At 36.8% G+C, this 19,662-nt stretch overlaps 1 protein-coding gene across 3 annotated transcripts in view; it reads right to left on the bottom strand.

Moving 5' to 3' along the window:
* CRPPA (CDP-L-ribitol pyrophosphorylase A) overlaps positions 1-19,662 on the bottom strand; it is a 133,871-nt gene that overhangs the window by 105,243 nt on the left and 8,966 nt on the right. For all 3 annotated transcript variants that reach the window (XM_076331398.1, XM_076331397.1, XM_076331399.1), the window contains exon 3: positions 5,236-5,385. In XM_076331398.1, the coding sequence (XP_076187513.1) occupies positions 5,236-5,385 (150 nt within the window). The remainder of the gene's footprint in view (positions 1-5,235; positions 5,386-19,662) is intronic.

Below are 19,662 nucleotides of genomic sequence, written 5' to 3'. Positions count from 1 at the left end.
AACACTCACAGGTATATGTAAGGAGGCCTGTAACAATTCATCCTTTTCTCACCTCAGGACCATCCCAATGCCAAATTCCAAAGTCCTACTACAAAGTGGAGGCATCAAGATACTTCACTGAAATAGAAGTAAACAGCTGTTTTCCCATGCTTCATATAACCAACTGAACATGGAGACTTGCAACAGAAAGCATTAAGCAGCATTTCATAACAGGGATAGGTGCCTGTATCTGCCGAAATCCCATTAACTGCAATAAATGAACAGGCGTAAGTGCTCTACCTAATGACACATAAATCAGTCATGAGGCCTTTTAAGATCAAGACATCATTTTAGCTCTGCTGGCTGTTGTGGGCTCTGAACAGTTAAAGTCAATATTGAAATTAAGCAACTGTTTTTAGTCTGGCTTATGTGATATCCAATACAGGGGACAAGAGGTATGCTGAATTAAAAGTAAAGTGTGTAACAACGTAACAGAAACTTCATAAAAAATGTTAAAGTCAGTATCACTATTCTGGAGTAGGAGGAGTAGCTATTTCCTGAACAGTGGTCTTCTGATCCTGCTGCACTGGAGCAATTATCATTTGAGGTGGAAGAATACCAAAAAAGCTTTCCCTTCCCTGTTGCACCTCCACTTGCCTGCTGCACCACAAAAAGGCAGACACAAAGTACTCCCAATTCTTCTTTCACCAAGAAACAACAATGGTTCTCAAACTGCTTGCATGCCCCCAATAAAAAAATAAAAATATGGGACATCTGAATGTCTTTTTTTTCCTCTCAAGCATATACACAGACATATCAAAAAAAGCTGCTTCCACCACTAACTGATGTTAAAGTTGATGCTAACTGAAAAAGTCTGAGATTAGTTTTAAGGAAATATTTTCATAAATCTATACTATTGTTTCAGTACGGTTAAAAAAAACTATTCAAAATTAACCATCAGAAGACCTAGCAGTATCCAGTACCTCACCAACATTTTTTGGATTGCTCTTCCCATTTCAGATTTATTTGCTTCTAAGGATTAAAAATAAACAAACCCTACTTTGCAGGTAGAAGTCCTTGGCTACCTTACAACAGCAGAATAGAAAGATTAAATAATTTCCCCATCAGGATCAAGAAACATTATGGAATTGTGAGAGGAGGACCATCCCAAAGAACAGAAGATTTCAAGTTAATACACCTATCAAAAGGAGATGTGACTAGTAGTAACGAGAAACCCTTTTGAAAACAATATAATGCATACCTTCTCGCACAACCTAATTCTCTCACACAACACGAGCAAAAATTAGAAACCCAATGGAAATTATTTCATAGCATACTTCAGAGGTAATGGATGAAATACTTAACACCATTTCTGAGTAACTGACCAACACAGACTCTAATTTGATGTCACATCCAGTCCAACATTTTTTCTTTTTTTGACAAAGTGGTTGTAATAAGGAAAACCCAAAGCCAGAAAAACCACATTAAAGAAATGAAAGTTCTGGGTTTTAACCTTTGAAAAGCCCTGTTAAAGGAGGCTTAAATATCAGACATACAAGTGATGAAGAATGTTTGTTTTAATGAGCTCTCAAAGTCATTACAAAGACAATGGAGTACATGCAATTCTTAAGCAACAAAATTTAAAAGGTTTCAACAGCACTACTATAAAGCTGAGAAATTAAGTTATGATGTCAGAAATCTTGACATGGTCACAGTTAATCAGAAAGCAACATATATCTGAACAAAAAAGACCTGTTTGGAATATGTATGTTCTAAGCAACAGAGAAGAGGTAAGAGTGAAAACTAAATTGAGATCCAGCACACAAAAATGAAATGCATCTCAGTGAAATGCATGCAAACAACCTGGCTGAATGTCCTCAAAATCTGTGCTGGATTTTTGGCACCAAATGTAAAGGGAATTCACTGTAGTATACTGTCCTGGTTTCGGCAGGGTTAGAGTTAATTTCCTTCCTAGTAGCTGGTACGGTGCTGTGTTTTGGATTTAGGATGAGAACAATGTTGATAACACACCCATGTTTTAGTTGTTGCTAGGTAATGCTTACACTAGTCAAGGACTTTCAGCTTCCCATGCTCTACTGACTGAGAAGGCTGGAGGTGCACAAGAAGCTGGGAGGGGGCACAGCCAGGACAGCTGACCCAAACTGGCCAAAGGGATATTCCATACCATGTGACATCATGCTCAGTATATAAAGCTGGGGGAAGAAGGAGGAAGGGGGGGACGTTTGGAGTGATGGCGTTTGTCTTCCCAAGTAACCATTACGCATGATGGAGCCCTGCTTTCCTGGAGATGGCTGAACACCTGCCTGCCGATGGGAAGTAGTGAATGAATTCCTTGTTTTGCTTTGCTTGCGTGCGTGGCTTTTGCTTTACCTATTAAACTGCCTTTATCTCAACCCATGAGTTTTCTCACTTTTACCCTTCCGATTCTCTCCCCCATCCCACCGGGGGGGAGTGAGCGAGCGGCTGCGTGGTGCTTAGTTGCCGACTGAGATTAAACCATGACAGTACATACATTTTAAGATAACGTTGTGAACCAATCTTTGGCATTTGTTGTATCTACTTCAATTAATTTTATGTACAAGGCATTGTATTTTTCCTCAAATCATTACTCTAATTTTTTAATCAAGCAAGAAATGGAAAAAGTTTTCTAAGGACTTTTAATTTGATAAAGATCATACAAAAGTATTTTTACATATTTTAATAATGTTAACAGCTTATTCCTTCCTAGTTCTAAAAACATTCAAAACAGCAATAAAAGGAGAAGGAGCACTAGTCTGCTCTGCCCAGATTGGTACCAGACAAGAGCAGCAAAAAAGACTATAGATGGCAAACCAGTAAGGATCAGAGAACTGACCTTTAATTGAATGTTGCAACTTAGTGGTCAAAATACTCGGAGATCTTACATTCATGAAAAAGACGACATCTGGAAGTAAACTCTCTGAATCAACCTACTCACATCAGATGATGCACTTAAATAAAGATGGAGTTTAAAAGCAGTATTCCACATTACCCACAACGTAACTGAAAAGCCTATGTTATTTGAAGCAACAACTCAAATGGACAGTTTCTTTCTAAGGAATGCATGTTTGACTGTTGTTTTTCCCCACACTGTTGTTGCATAAAGGTCACAACTGTATAAAATACACAGGAGTGGGACCATGATCCCATGCTGAGTCAGCCAAAATGAGTTCCATTCCCAGCTTTGTGAATGACTTGCAACGTGAGTAACAATTATTTTCTCTTTTTTGTTCATTTGTACAATGATACTTACCTACTTCACCAGGTTGTTGTGGCCACTAATGATGGGTACGTTAATATTTAGGAAGCATCATAAGCTGCATCCATTCCTACAAAAATCTGTCCTACAGTAGCTTGACTAAGTTTTTCAGGACAACGATTATCTATCTTTTTTTATTTGTTTGTACAGTTCCCAGAACAATAGGGTCTTAATCCTTGACTTGGACAGCTAGGCACCATTGAAACATAAATAATTAGCAAACAATATGAGTTGAGAGGTTTAGCCAAGTGTTATCCTTCCCAGAGCTCCAAGGCACAGAGCATTTAAAATGACCAGAATTTAGCCAATGCAAAGGGAACTGGGGACAAGGAACCATAGCCTTGGTTGCTTGCTAACAACTTTGGTGGCTTGTTCTTGAAAGAGCAGGGATAAAAAAAAAGAAGGCTGATGGAATGCATATGTGAGAAGAAAACACTAAATCAGAGGAGCATAGGGACTGCAAATATAGTTGCCTTTTGAGCAAGGCATTTAGGGCAAAAGCTTTTTATGTATTTGCCAGCTCTACTACATCTGCAAACTAAGAGCAAACACAGTAGGAAAAAATAGGGGTTTGTTTTGGGGGTTTTTTTTGAGAAACAACACATAAACATGTAATTTGCCAAGAGATACACATCAACAAGAAACAAACAGCTGTATAACCAACAGTAGCTGTTGCCTCTTAAGATGTGTTCTACGCACATATATGCTGCCTTTATCACGAGTATGCCCACTACATTCAAGCTAGAGTCTCACTTAGAAGTATCAGCTGTATGTTATCATATACACCAAGAACAACCCCGTGCTTCACATCAGAAGTAAAAAGGTTGGAGCTAGTCCAATCACTTGAGTAGCTCTTCATCTTGGATAGCCCTTCATCTTCAGCATCTAAGAATAGCTTCAATTATCAAGCATAAAGGGTATGACATGGAATTTGCACCAACATTTCCAAGTATAACAATTACTGAACAATTAAGCAACTGTTTCTTCTTCTTCGTTGCCTGTCCACGCATTTGTTCTGTTGTTGATGACTTCTAAGCTGTGTACTCTCTGAAGGTGGATATCAGTAATTTGGGCTTGTTTACTCTAGAAATGAAAGACTGATGGGAAGCATGACTGTCAGCATTACTGCAGTGAAAAATAAATCCTTCCAAGTGACAAATGAAGAAATACTCTGCTTCCAGTCAGTCTGGAAGATACCTGGAGGACAGGCAATTTCCACGAGGTGATGAATGAAAAGGAAGTAGAACACTGAGATGAAAGCCTGGAGTTTTTCCAGTAAACTGTGAATGCAGGGTGGGGCAAACAAAAGCAGTCTTCAAGAGGGATAAAGGCTAAAGAGTCAGGGTTTAATACACTACCCACAATTTTTATTTTCTTAAATAAAGATGATGTTAAAGCAATATATTAGGGAAAAATGGAGAATTACAACAGAGACTAGGTAAATATTTTCAGCCACTAATCAAAGTATGTACAATACACACGCAACACGAAACAAATTAAACATTTATTTACCTAGATGTATCAAGTTATTATCTCAATATTTTAGAACAGCCTGTATCCCATCATATTATTATATAATGTCATTATCACACTGTGCATCCAAAACTCTTTGATACTCAGTCAATAATACATACTTAATACATACTTAACTTTAAACACATTAACCCACTCATCTATGTAATCTATTTAATGCACAATAAAAATGAAAGCCAATCTGTCTTTCCAATAGTTTAGACCCCTCATTCCCTCTTGTATTTGGCAGTTTGATAATCAAAAAACTTGAATAGATTAGAATGACAAAGCATTTTCATCAAAAGACTACAGAGAAGTAATACACATACAGTTTGATGTGATCTGAAATAGCTGCCGAATCTCTATTTTTGAAAGAAGAGAAATAAAAAAATAGATGACTAGTTAAAGCAAATGGAAAAAAGTCTTAGAAAGTCTCTAAGTCTTACCTGTTGGTATGCTTCATAGATTGTATCAAACAAGAAAGCCTGAGGCATTTCACTCGCTCTGTACCTGGCACGTTCCAATGAGTGGTCTAAACAGCCATCTGCAGCAGAAGCAATCACAGTAGAAACTAGAGGACGAATTGCTCCTGCTGCCTGTGGAACAAAACACAAAGAGAGGCCTAAATGTTATTAATATTAATGTGTATTAGATAGCTGCAGTCAACAAAAGTAAGAGCTTTAAAATACATTTTCTACTTTTTTATCTTTTACATACCTCATAATGCATAAGTCATACTACTTAGTGTGTATGAGACTTTTGCCACAAATATAGCAATGGAAGACTCTAAAAGTACACGCTGAGGGCCAATTTACGAAAAAAAAACCTTAAGTCCTTCATAAACAACTACTGCAAATACATGTACAGATCCGAGATGTTCGTTTCTCAGACTTTCTTCTACATACATATTAGGTGATTTCCGTGAGGACAGTTCTAGGCCTATTCAGATATCAAACAGCAGGATACACACCTGAGAGGTCTTGACAATCCACAACACCTATTGCTTTCACAGATTTCAATTTGGCTAAACTGCTCAGAAATAAGAAACAAGAAAAGTTTCAGAAAATTGAGCTTGTTCCTCCATGTTGAATTCACTCTGTGAAATACTGAGCAACCACTTACCAGTGAAATCACTGGGAACACAGTATATACATCAGAAAGTATTCTATATCCAGCAGCACTGTGCCCCAGAACAGAAATTTAAATGCTTATATTTCAGTTTTGGTTTTGCTTAGGTTTGAAACCAATTAAACATGTATCTTTGATCTTTTCATCAATATATAGTATTAAAGATCTATGGCATCTCTGAAACAGAACTCTCCTGGCTGGTTTTAGTCATTTTGACACCAGAAAGTCACCCACACTTCATCAGTCACTTATCAAATGTTCACATGAACTTTATATGAAGCTAAAGGCAATTGGAACAAGAGTTGTCCATACAATAATGGAGAAAAGGATGCAACGGCAGAACATTGCTTATCAAGTCACAGGGCAAAAAGCATGCTCCCTAACAATGCTAACCATTGAGAATGGCATCCTTACACTATACTGTTTATTTTTAAGAACAATAAAAAAGAATTGATGCTGTTCCAAAACTTTTGGAATTATCCAACATCTTAAATCAGTATACCTAGAAAACCACTCCCAATGGTGAATTCTGACACTTTTCACTGCAGCCACAGAAGATCTTCTGAGGTCTAGTGAGCTTTGACACAGAAAAAAAAAAATAGGTCTCATCACATAAAATAAAAGCACTGTTATTGTTTATTTCATTTATCTTCTGTTGGCAAATCCTGCCCTTATACATATGAGTCCTGTCCATTCTTACAAGGTTTCTGACCTCAGATAAGCATACAGTGGCAGAATGAGACACTAAAAGTGAGCCCAAATTTTTTTCCCCTCTCAGAAGAGAAAAAACTAGTTGTCTTCCCTCCCCCTTTCACACTACTGAACAATAAAACAAAGAGGAATGCAGTCAGCATGTTGAGCACTTCATGAGCTCTAAAATACAGATTCTTAGTTCATTCTTTTACAGAATGAGGACAGAGATGTGAACCAATTTCTCATGCCCAGAGAGTTCTGATATGCATGAGCTACTGGGGCAGGGAGAAGGGAGAGAAAAGATTCAAAAAATTCATGAGACAAGAGAAACACTTTCTCAAAATCTGAAGAGCACTTTTTCTTTCCAATATATGGGAAGAGATAACTACATAAAACACTACATGGAGCAAAACACTATCATCCAAAGGCAAAACACGGTACAGAAAGATCAGCAAGAACTATGAAGTCACAGAAGAAATGTCTGTAAAGGATCTCGAGAGGTCACCTAGTCCATCTTTCTGTCCTAGGCAGGATCAATTTTACTTCTGTAATAGAAAAGACAAACTGACAAAAACTAAACACCAGTATAATTTTAGTAATATGTCAGTGTATTAAATGAGGAGTAAATTTAACAGATGTACTTTGAGGAAAAACTGTGCATAGCAGAAGTAGAGAGATGAAGTTATTTGCAACTGGTCCCCTCTCTATTTCCTATGATTCCAGGACATGGATTATTACCTCTACATCCCAGCTGCTGGGCATTAGGACAATGTTATTTTGCTCTGCCATCATATTTTAATTGGTCACACACACAAAAAATGATAAAATTAGAAGGTCATGGGAAAAGAGACAGAGCAGCATGCTAGCCACAGCTTTTCTGTAATTAGTTAAGTCTATTTGAATTTTTTTTCCTGAAACAGTTACCACTCCAGAAAACCAGTTAGCAAAAGAGGATTTCTTATGCTGATCCAATATTTTATTACAGTTTTTAACAATCATGTCATGTTACATTTTAAGCATAAAACAAGCCAAGAGAATACAATGTGACTTGCGTAACCAAATCTCACAAGTGAAACACGCACTCTGAGGAACAAAAAAACAAACTGCAATTCTAAGTAAAATTGAAATACTCAAAATTATATTCTTATAAGAGCTCTGAAACACATTGTTTTCTTGACATCTGGTTTATTGCACAATAAAAATTCATGAACATCTGTATCTGTATCTTTGTGACAATACTGAACCACATCTCCTGCTCTGCTGAGGCCTAGATCTTCCAGAAGATTCCAGAAGAGCTAATTTCTAATAAATCCAAATGTCATTTTTTTAAAACCCCCAATTAACTTTTCAAGTAACTGAAAGCTTCATGGCACCTCAAATTTAACAAATGGCATTTTTCGAACAACTACAGTTTTGCTTTACATTACCCCAGAGTCCAGTACGGCAGGCTGAGAGTTTCTCACCTGTCTTCCCTCCATTTCAATGAGAAATCACAAGTTGGGCACAATAAGACGTCTTCTACAGCAAGTCCACTCAAACTATACCTGACACTGACTGAAAACATGAAGTTAAATACAGAGAATAAGATTTATGGCTGACTTCTGATCATGCAACAGAGAGAAATTCTAACTATGTATGCAGTAACAGGATAACTAGCAGTCATTTGATTAAAAAAAATTTAAAAAGCTTTTATTCCAAAAGAGGCAAACTCAGTCCATGACTGCTCTATGCTTTAAAAGCAGAATGTGGAGTTCTAGTACTTAAAGCCAGGAAGTTTCTACTGCACAGAAAACCTTCATACAATGAGCAGCTGGGGTCCAAAAGCTGTGAATCCATGAGCTAGAACATACTTGCTAAGGTGCAGCACTGAGTTGAAACCTTAAAATCCTGAGGCAAGATACAGAAACTGGTTGGTTGTTTTGCTCAGTACTGGCTTACCTTTCTGCAGGATCTTTCTCTGTCTTAGCACACACACACAGAGGCTCCCTCAACCAGATGATGTGACCCAACACAGGGCTGAGTTTACTACCTCAGTGACACAAGAACTACATGAGTTTCTAAGGCCACTTTCAGCCTGGGTGAAACTGGGATCAAGCAAAGGAAAATACTGGCCTGTGTATGCCCTGCATTGTTTTTATATGGGACAAGAGAGCTGAGTCCCTAACACAGGAAACCTTGCAATCTGCAGTACTTCTGGTGACATTCTCTAGCTGGCATACGCTGACACAGCTGCCAAACCCAAGCTGGCTTATACAGACCTCACTGCACATGCTTCTGCTTCCAAAATTGGCTCACAGGTATTTTCATTCATGGTGTAAACATAAAAAACAGAATTTAGTGTGAATTTTGTTCTCATATACAGGCCAAAGATGGGCACAGTTTAAGATGTATGGCTCATTCTGCGGTATTTCCTTCTGGTTAGAGCAAGCATCCTCCCTACTCAGCACAAAGCCTTTTCTGAATTCCACTCCTAGCAGTCTTGCAATGAACTGAATGAGGAATTTAGGTACTTAAGGGCTACGTACTACATTTTTTAGTTCAGAAACTTAAACATTAGGGCACAGTAGGGCCAATAATACAATAAGGTACTACTGTATCTAAAGGGGCTTTTGCCCCTGATGACTGTGGGGTGTAAGTGAAGAACACAATCATCCAGCTAGTCTACATCTATTCAGTTACAACACCAAATATTTTATTCTTTGCAAGGAATTTCCATGTTGTTTTTCTGGTTATAAACCAGTAACAAAGAACTATTTCCATATTAATAAAGAGAGTATATACTGAGTCTCAGATATTTGAATTTTATTTGTTCTAATTTGAGAAGCTTTGATTTGCTATTCATGTCAGGAATGTACAGGTATTTGGCCCGGCTCTCAGGCCAGAGGTTCAAAATATCTGTGGGCAAACTCTTAAAATATTCTTTCATAGCATAACAGACATTGAAACAAGTACTGCTAACTGGTTAGTTTTCTTCTGCAGACAAAATATTGGAACAAAAAACATCCTTTTAATCTATCATTTCCTTAAAACAGTCCTAAAACATCCTGAGAACACAGAATTCCATCAACTTCAGCGGAAGTGACAGACTGGCATCTCTCAGAAGCAAGCTCATCCATCCATCTGCTGAAAACTCAACCAGTCTCTAGATGCTTTTAGAAACAACAGGTGTCTTTCATAACCCATTTTAAACAGCACAAGTCAAAAGCATTTACAAACAGGTTCTCAGTTTTGTATTCAGTTTTTTTGTATAACCACCTAGAGCATAGCATACATTCAAGATTTAAAGACTTGACGGTGACTGAAAAAAAGGTAGAGAATGAAGTGCATCACGCAGGTCAGTATAATAGGGTATCATAAGTATTTTCCATAGATTCAAGGCATACTAATCCACCTTTCCACTAAACAGTAACATTATCGTTCTCATTTTATCATACTTTCATTCTGACAGTAAATGGTTTAGATGCATGTATTCAGTGAATACATAACCAGGGTGTGTTTTACGATCAGACAACACAGTCAGTTCAAGGAGAGTAAAATCCAAGCAGTATTGATGATACCTTTTATTACAAAATGAAGTATAAATGTTTAGGCCACATAAGCCTACACACAACATAGCAACCTGGCTAACACAATGCAGTATAGCTTATTTTTATTGAATATTCATAAAAACTGAAAATCCTTATTTTATTTTTTTAAAAAAACAAACAGAACACTTCAAAATTTCCAAAAGGACTGGGGGTGTGGGGGGGTGGCAGCGTGGGGAGATGTAGATTATATTACAAGCAAGAGATTATCCAGGTTACAAATACCCCCAACACACGGTGCATTATTCAGCTGAGACCAACACTCCACATCTAGAATAAAACCTACCAAGAACAAGTTATCAAAGAGCCAGAAGTGCCAAAAGAGCATAAAAACCAACACACCCGCATCACTGATCTAGTCATTTTTGGTAGCCAGAGTTGAAACAGAACAATGCTAAATAGCTGCAAAGCTCAACAAGTTGAATGATATGGACTAGGAAAAGAAAAAAATTGCAATGGCACAAAACCCCTACAAAAAAATACAACTACAATTCCTTTTGTTTTACAACAGCGTAGCAACAAGATCAGACAACCACAGATCCTGCAGGCTGGCATACTAAAAAAAAAAGTATGCTATGTCTTTGGCATGCCCCTGTCCCCAGTACGCCCCAAGTACTAATACAGACCCACAAAGTTCACTTACACAGTCAATTTGCAGCCCTGAACTTCAAGTGCATGGGAATCACAGCCTAAAACTTTACAGAGTCTAGTCCTAAATGAGCAGACTTTTCCATCCCTCTAGTATGACTCCCTTCTACTTTTTAATTACACCAACAATACTTTTAGTCTCCATTCATAGCCTCTATCTCCCCTGAAATTCATTTTCCCTACGCTTTCTATCTTCTTAGCTGTCTAGTAGCATTAAGTAAATGTATAGTTTATATTTCAATCATCCTAACTGCATTAGAGTCAACGTTTTAAAATTACTTAGGAATAGGCCTGATGTCAAACACATACAAGCATAGCTTATGAGTGCTATCTTTAAAAGAATGTCCCTGTTCTCATGTTTTTACATGTTTTCTCAATATTCATATTTATTAACTTTAATTCTTTAATCAGAGTTGTTTTCAACTCTCACGAGCAAAATAGTACTGAACCAAGACTCCCAAATAACTTAGTCACCCTGCCTTAGAAAAAATAAACTTGTCTTGCATACATACACTGGAAGTAGAAGTATTTTAGAAATATATTTTCATCACTTCAAAGCAGCTGACTTCTTTGAAACTGTATGCTGGAGATTGTGGGGCTAGTCACACTTAGTAGGACAAACACATCCATCTTGGAACTCCATTAAAGTCATTTTTGTAGAGGTGAATTTGGTAGATATACAAACAATTTTATCTTGCTTTTCCATGAAGACAAGAATTGCATTAGGACACTGTTGAACTACATAACAATTGATGTTAATTTAGGCAAGCTAGGTATCTAACAGTTTACAAATATGTCCTGGAATGCTTTTTATTAGGTGAAAGATTATTTGTATGTTACCAAACACTACCATCTCCTAAGGATTTCAGTCTAAATTAGGTCTGGCTATGAACCAACAAAAGAAGCTCAGAATAACTATGATTAATTTCTTCTCATTTTATTCCATCAAACTGTTTCCACATGTTACTACAGGGAAAGTATTCTTTTACACAGATCAAACTACTTGCCATGAAGGGCATTCACAGCCATCTACAGCATGAAAAAGTACAGAAATAAACACAGTATCTGCGATGCATGAAACAGGTAGAAACATGCATTTCTATTCAGACATCTGCACTCAAACTAATTGTACCTATAGTAATCAACATGCTCCAGCCACACTCAGTAATTACCATTTAAGTTAGAAGAATTGTCTCTACTGAAAGATTTCTTATTTCAGATTTATCAAACAATCTTCAAAGCAAAATTCAAAAACTCAATTATAAGATTAAAATATTTCACATATTTAAGAGGATGTTCTTTTCAAATCTTTTATATTGTAAAACTGAAGGGGAAAGTATCTAATAAAACAAAGTCATATAACTATCTTTGTAAAATAAAGCCATTAGAGAATTTCTTCCAAAGCACGTTCAAGGTATCGCACTGAAATACCACATCTTTTTTTAATGGGTTTTTTTTTCCTTTTCCTTTCCTGCATTTTGTATCCAGCTGTTGTCTAAGGCTACATTTTATCTTCTCTATAACTGAAAGTTATAATCTATGATAAGTTTTATGATTCTGCTGCAGAGATGGAAGACAGAATATTTCCTCCTCCAACCTACAGAAATCCTGGCAAAACAATTCTATCTGGATGGCAAAGATTGGGGCATAGACAAAGTAACACCACAAACTATAAGCTACCACTCCTATACAGACGTACAGTTGATAACTACAATTTGGCTATACGTGCAAAGTTTTCTAAACTTAGGTGCGAACACATGTTCAAGTCCAAACTAGCCAAACTTCCAAACTGAACTGATTCAAGCCTGCACATAGTCCACAGAGTTCATAACCTCATTCTGCATCCAGAACCCACCTATTTGCTGTACAGCAAGGCAAGGCAGTCTGGCTGCATGGGTTCAACTCAAACCTGTCACCCTCTGCCCCATAACTCCTTCTGTTAATGCCATGTCCTAAAGATCCCCCCAAACCAGTACCTCAGCTGCATGCTTCTCTTGAAGGACCAGATATGGCATGCAGTCAGGACTACAGGACAACCAGGATGACTCAGTAAAGAATAGCAGACCACAACAAAGGTAGAGGTACTCTCATTATCATGCAGAAACAGAAATTTGAGTCCAGGGCATATCATACTTTCACCCACGCTCACACCCAGACTCTACCATGTAGCACAGACGTAATTTGTGTGGCAGTGCTGTGGTGGGGACAGGAGTCCTTCTACCTATTTCCTTCACCGACCAACAAGTACAATCCACAACCTGGGCTGTATATCCATTAGAGATTAAGGCTGAAGAAAAAAAGGTTACCTTCTTTCTGCCAGGTATCTTCCTTTCTTTAAGCAAAAAGAATAATTCTTAAATTACCTTATTTTGAATTTTGTTGGGAAAAAAACCCACAAAATTCATAGTCATTATGGGCACACCGTCTTTGATTCTCATTAGTAAGATACCCACTAAAATTTCTTCTATGTAGGCAGTATCACCAACCAGTCCGGCTCCAGCTATCTTGACATATTTGTACTGGCAGCTTTTAATTGCCCAAGGACAGCACTGGCTGAAATGTTAAACAAGCCTGGTGTAACACATATTAAACCTAATCATCAGCCAGACAAAAAGAAGGTTAATTAGCACAGATGTAAGGAGTTTTGAACACTACGAAAAAAGGCTTGTATGCTAAACTTCACCTAATTTCCTTAAAGTCTGTTTACCCAGCTGGCTAGGAGCAACAGCCGAACTCACTAAAATTGGGCACATGTTAATCTTAAACCAACACCAGGAAGGAAGAAGTTATAATTGTGTTTATTCCTAGCTGCAAAAGAGGGGATGTTTAATCAGAAATTTAATATACACTTTGATCCAATGTTAATGAGCTGACACTATGTTGTACATTGAACTGACTTCAAAGACACAGGATGCCTTAAACAAATGTAATGTATATTTATGACACTGTTTAAGAAAAAGAAAACATTTCTTCTAATGAGGTCACCTTTATCAGAACATACTATCTGAGTAACTGGGGATAGTACATGTACATCAAGACATGTCAGAGCCCCAATTAGCTATAGCAAACTAAAGAAGATTACCAATAACAGAAACTGTTGCTCAAAAATTAAGACTGCACATATTCTTTTTTACTGTACGTAATTTCTGTTCTTTTGTATTTAAAGCATTTACCTCTAAGCGTCAGTAAATATCGTTTTGATCTAATCAACATCATGCTAAATTCTAAATGTTATTCTGTGGAAAAAGTAACATTTCTCAAAGAAAATCAAAAAGATTCCCCTCAAAAAGACAGGACATCCCACAAGGACAGGATGACAGGAATACGCAACTGAAAATATATATATATATGACATGGAGGAAGAAAGCAGAACTAGGCATATCACAAGCTGCAATTTTTCAACACACAGCACTGAAAACAAGCTCAAGAACATACTGAAAGTGGAAAAGCAGCACAATGAAGAATGTACATACGCACTAAGAAAAAGCAAAGAGCGGTACTGCAAACAATGGTACAACTGATTTATGTGAACATTTGATTTCACATTAAAATTGGATTTTTTTAAAAAGCAGATTGAAAATATGTTGTTTATGTTGCTTTTGTATCATGAATTACTGCCATAAGTCAGATGAACTATTTAATACCATAAAGAATAAAATTACAAAAGTTAGCAGGATTAAACCAATATATAAGTTTTTAATGGTATCATACAAATTATATAGCATTTCTTCTAGTACATTCCTTATCTGTGCATTCCTTGTGAGAAATTCAAGAACAGTCGAGGAAGTTCGTGTTTTCTATAAATACAATAGTACTGTACATTCAGTAAAATACATTTCATCATATTATTAGCCAAATAAGGTCTTATTACCTTAGTCAACTTATTCAGCTAATTTTTGTCACAGTGCAATGACTGGTAATGTTTAACAATGTGTTCTCATTTATTAAGGTTTTGTTTTGTTTTCTTCTTGATAGTTTTTTTTTTAAAGTACTTCAAAGTTTGTATAAAGTCTGCATAATGCTACCAAGGATCCATACTAAGTATATGATCCAGATCACACATAGCATCCCTCACCTAAAGAGCAGCACATGCTGGTATAGTGCTTCAAGACTTTCTTATGACATATTTAATCCTTTCAGTTGTCAGAAGTAGTTGTATATTATACACAATTACAATGGATTCTATAACATGTAAAATTCATTCAACATAAGATGATAATAAGATGAGCTACCAGCGCTTTCTTGTTTTAACTAGTGCTATACTGCAATCTAGGTGGCAAAAACTCAACAGGATATTTACTATAAAAATTAATGAATCACAAAAACAATCATTTTTGCCTCTAAAATTAACAAGACTATTTATTTTACTTTGACTGCATAGTATTATCTTGCATTAACAAGTAATGAAACATCTTAGTCAGCAAGCCATCTTTCTTACCCTAATTATTGATTTACATTGCAAAAAGCTATCAGTGAGAGTGCACTGTGCCACAAAACATTTTGCATATTAGAGTAAATCAATATAAAGAGGAGTTAAGATTTGTATTCAGTGGAGTAGAAGCCTTGAAACTACTGCCACAGGAGTTACAGTTACAGTTAAGAAGTTATATTTTACCTCCAGAAAGTCTACATCATTACAAAATCAGCAATATGATGTGAATGCTACTGATCCACTGCATATCATTAAACACATGATTTGCATCACATTATGAAGAAAGAAGAAAAAAAATCTTGAGGTGTTGTAGGAGGACTCTTGCACAATTAAATCAACCAAATGCAAAACTGCAACATTTAATTAATAACTCTTTCCCACACACACAGTCCTGAGGAATCAAAGCCACAGGCACTATAGTACATGGTCATGCAGTTCCCTAAGCAGCTCTGCACCTGCTTATCAAATGTCTTTGCCTTCTGAATTCACTCAGCTGCTTCTCCCAAAACTGCTTGTGTCCTCTCCTTGCAGGAAACCTTGCACCCGAGCTTCTTTCTCTTACAGCCCAGATTCAAAGTTTCAAGTCATCTCTTTATACAAGCTTCATCTAAGACCTCCTCTGTTATCAAGGGCCTTGTAAAATGGATTGTTATACCTTACCATGCAAGTTTAGCTCTAATAGTGACTCTAATACATGTATGTATGAATTTGATACCTCATGAATTCTCTCCTACATGCTCCAATGCTCCTCAAGGCAGTTTTAGTTCTACCTGTACCACAACCCACTTACTTTCTTGGGAACAGGAGGATAAGCACAGAACCAGTCCAGCAAACCATTACAGCATATGAAACAGGCCAAGTTGGCTTTCAGAAGATTCACCTAACCTGCAGGGCTGGTGATATCCTTGCCACAGCCACCCAGATCACAAACTCAGCCAAAATGCAGCTGAGGGCATTTCTGGATGAAAACTCAGATTTCTTTTCAGTGCAGTATTTGGTGAAAAAAGGAAAAACTTGAGGTGTGCATGTGTAATCCTTAGCCGGAGAGATATGGCTAAGAATCTCTTCCAGAGCTTGCCATGTAGAAGCAGCTAGAATGATCCAAGGACTTTATTCAGCTCCTCACACATGCTGGACAAGCTGAGATTTCCCTTATTTTAAGGAACTGTTCTTTACTTCTTTGATCTGCTGCAGGAAGGAGAAATCTGAGTGACTAAACAGACACATCTTTGCTAAAGGCTGCTTCATTTTCCAAAGCCATATTATTTTCTCAGATGAAGCATAAAGATTTTAATCAGCCTCAAATCAACAGTGGTGTCATATGTAGTTTCTCTAAATTTGAAGGAGGTATATTTTATAGACATTACATAAAAATGACCTCAGCAACCACTTAAGTACAGGAAGCTATGCTCAAAATTTATTTCCAGGATAACCTAATCCTACCTAAAAAAATGGTAAAAATTACTGTATGTGTAGACTTCCAGAAGTAAAAAAATGTGGGATCAAGTCACCTTTTTAAAAAGGATTAAATACTAGTTGTATTAGGCACAGCTGGCTCTGTTAGTACAACACAGAAATGCTGCAAAGAAGAAAGGGAGATTATAATTTAAGTTTCTGTCTATGATTTATGTATTTCAGTTGGTTGAATTGCATCCTTCCTAATGAATGCAGTGAATCATCTAAATCACTTAAATTGAGACTGGGAAGTGACAGAGTTGTTTCTCCCCTTACCAGTGCTTTCGCACCACCAAACACTACATCTTGTTAGGACAATACTTCAAGTATTTGCTAACAATACATTAGTTCTCCATTCAACACAGAAAACAATTAACGACTTGGCTGAGAAGGTTATAACTTTCTATGGGACCAATAATGCCATAAGCTATGGAAACATCAGTATGTAGTAATGGATAACTATTGGAAACAGAATTGAAAATGGAATAATGCGTTGTATAACTACTTTCCGTACAGCAGCAAAACCACACTTGATTTCCTTACACATTCAGGAAAGTTTCAGGGCTACTGAACAGATTCTGATCTTCACAATAATGTAGCTCTTCAAATGTTGTTTTCTTTAACTTTGCTATATAACACCCTACAATTCATTAATATGTATTTTTACATTGACATAAGTCAGTCTCCTAAACTACAGAACTCATTCCATCAGTGGAATAAAAATCACGTCAAGATGGTAGCATGTCATCAGCTCTTGATTCTGCTTTTGCACAAGTATCTGACAGGACAGCAGGAGCCCCCGGAGTATCAAGCACACAATGAAAGCAGAACCTCTGAGAACACAGGCACAGGACGACTTCAGATGACTCAGTGTATAAATATGAATCAAAAATGGTCTGTTACTGATGCAGCCTTTACAGCTGGCTAAAAATCAGTCTTTGAGTATAACAAAGATAACAAAGATCATGTGTAAAATATTCCATATATGGCAAAAACAAAGGAGATAGGAAAACATAAAAAGATAATTGCTTCTAAGAGAAAAAGAACAAAGGACAGAGTGAGCAGAACTGCTCCAGCATTGCCGTCCCCATTCCAATATACCACACCAGATCAGCCTATTTATCCACCCAAGTCCTCCTTCACCTCCGTGGAGAAAGAGAGGTGTTTTTTGGTTTGCCACCCACCACATTTTGCTAATGCAACTCAACAATCATACATAAAGCATTTTATTTTACTATCTAACTGGGTGAAAGAACAGCATGTGTATGGGTGCATGTTTTCTGCTCCAGCCTTCCCATAACAGTAAGACTGATAACCACAGCACTGAGTCTGAGGAAACTCAGAGACAGGAACAGACTGAGCACAATATGTAGTGTTTTCTGTCTGGGGGTATTATTTTGACTGATTGTGTATGTGAATAAGAGTCCACGAGACCGAGTAGCAAAGTACATCTGTATTGGCATGTATGCTTTGTTCAGATCCTTGCTAAAGCTGAGAATAAAGTAATCATGTTAGACAGCTTCCAGAAACCAGCTTTTAAGAATGCCGTTTTGATTCAGTCCTTTCAAAGAAGTAAACTATACTTTCAAATCTAGTTTACGTTAACTACAGAAAGAAAAAGTGTTTGACTATGTGCTTTTTTTTTCCTAACTCTCAATAGCAGAGCTGACAAGTTTCCCCCCTGCCTTCCTGATTTTTTTTCTTGTAAGCATTTTTCTTTTTAGTTATGTTGTTTAAAATGCAATGTTGCCAATGAAATATTGCTAAAGGCTTTGGACTGATGCCTTCTGAAGCTTCTACTTTTCCTAACTTTTACTAGCAATAAAGAATTTGTTTCTAGAAACATGTAATTAAAATTACAAAATTATTCCAAAAGCATAAGTGGAATTTAATTGGTTACAAAGTAATATTTTTCACATAATCAAGGGATTGTTTAGGGGATTTAAGGCATAATTTATTAGTTCTGGATAAGGTGCACATTTTGATTCCTACAGGCAAATAACAAACTGATTAGTAAGTGTAATAAAGCAGTTTATTTGTCTGACAATTGGCAGCTAGAAGTGCAATAACTTACTTGATCAATTGCCATTTTAAAGAACATTAAAGCTTCTCCTAATTATGGTATCTATATGGTATGCAGATGAACAACAATAGAGCATTACCCCTATTACACTAGTGATTGTAAAACTATGATGTTTCTGCCAGGTTTTGTACCTTTCTACATAATGCAAAAGGAAGTAATTACTTTTTGTACTGAAAGATTGAAGAATTGACTCCCTTTTAGATATGCAAAGAATTTGACTATAGGAAGAACTAAAGGTGATAGCTTCTCTCTATCAAATTTTTTCTGATATTCAAAACCATGCATGTCAGTTTTAAGAACGAGTCTTGGCTTTCCAGTCATTCAGTTCTTCAGAATTCTGTAGTTGTCAAGTGAAGAAAGCCACCTCTCTCTGGCAGGAAGCTTTTCTAATTTGTTACATAAAATGAAGTTCTTATGTTCCTTAAATCAATTACTTTGTCAGGTAACATCAATAGCTAACAGCTTTTGGAGTCTATTTCTCTGATGGCCTAGCCTCACTGAATTCAGTAAGCCAACACAGGAAGCCACCACAGAGCCAATAAATACCACACATGTTTCAGACACACATCATACAATGGAAAAGACTGTGACAAATGTATAAGATCACCTTTTTAAGATCAAATGATACTTCAGTGATCTAGGTAAGGAAATATTTACCAGTCAGAAGTTCAGATGAACTAGAGTACACTGCCTTGAGAAAGTCAATGGAGATTGCCTTAGTTCCCTACCGTTTTACTGAAAACGTCTTACACCCAATTAAAAAGAAAACCAGGAAAAAATATTACATTAAAATCACACAAGTTTCAAGAAAAAGTGAACAAGTTAAAAAAATTAAACACAAAGACAAATG

Source organism: Aptenodytes patagonicus, chromosome 2 (genome assembly GCF_965638725.1).
Source record: "Aptenodytes patagonicus chromosome 2, bAptPat1.pri.cur, whole genome shotgun sequence".
Lineage (NCBI taxonomy): Eukaryota > Metazoa > Chordata > Aves > Sphenisciformes > Spheniscidae > Aptenodytes > Aptenodytes patagonicus.
The sequence above is the reverse complement of the archived record's forward strand: the minus strand, read 5'-3'. Positions and strand labels throughout refer to the sequence as shown.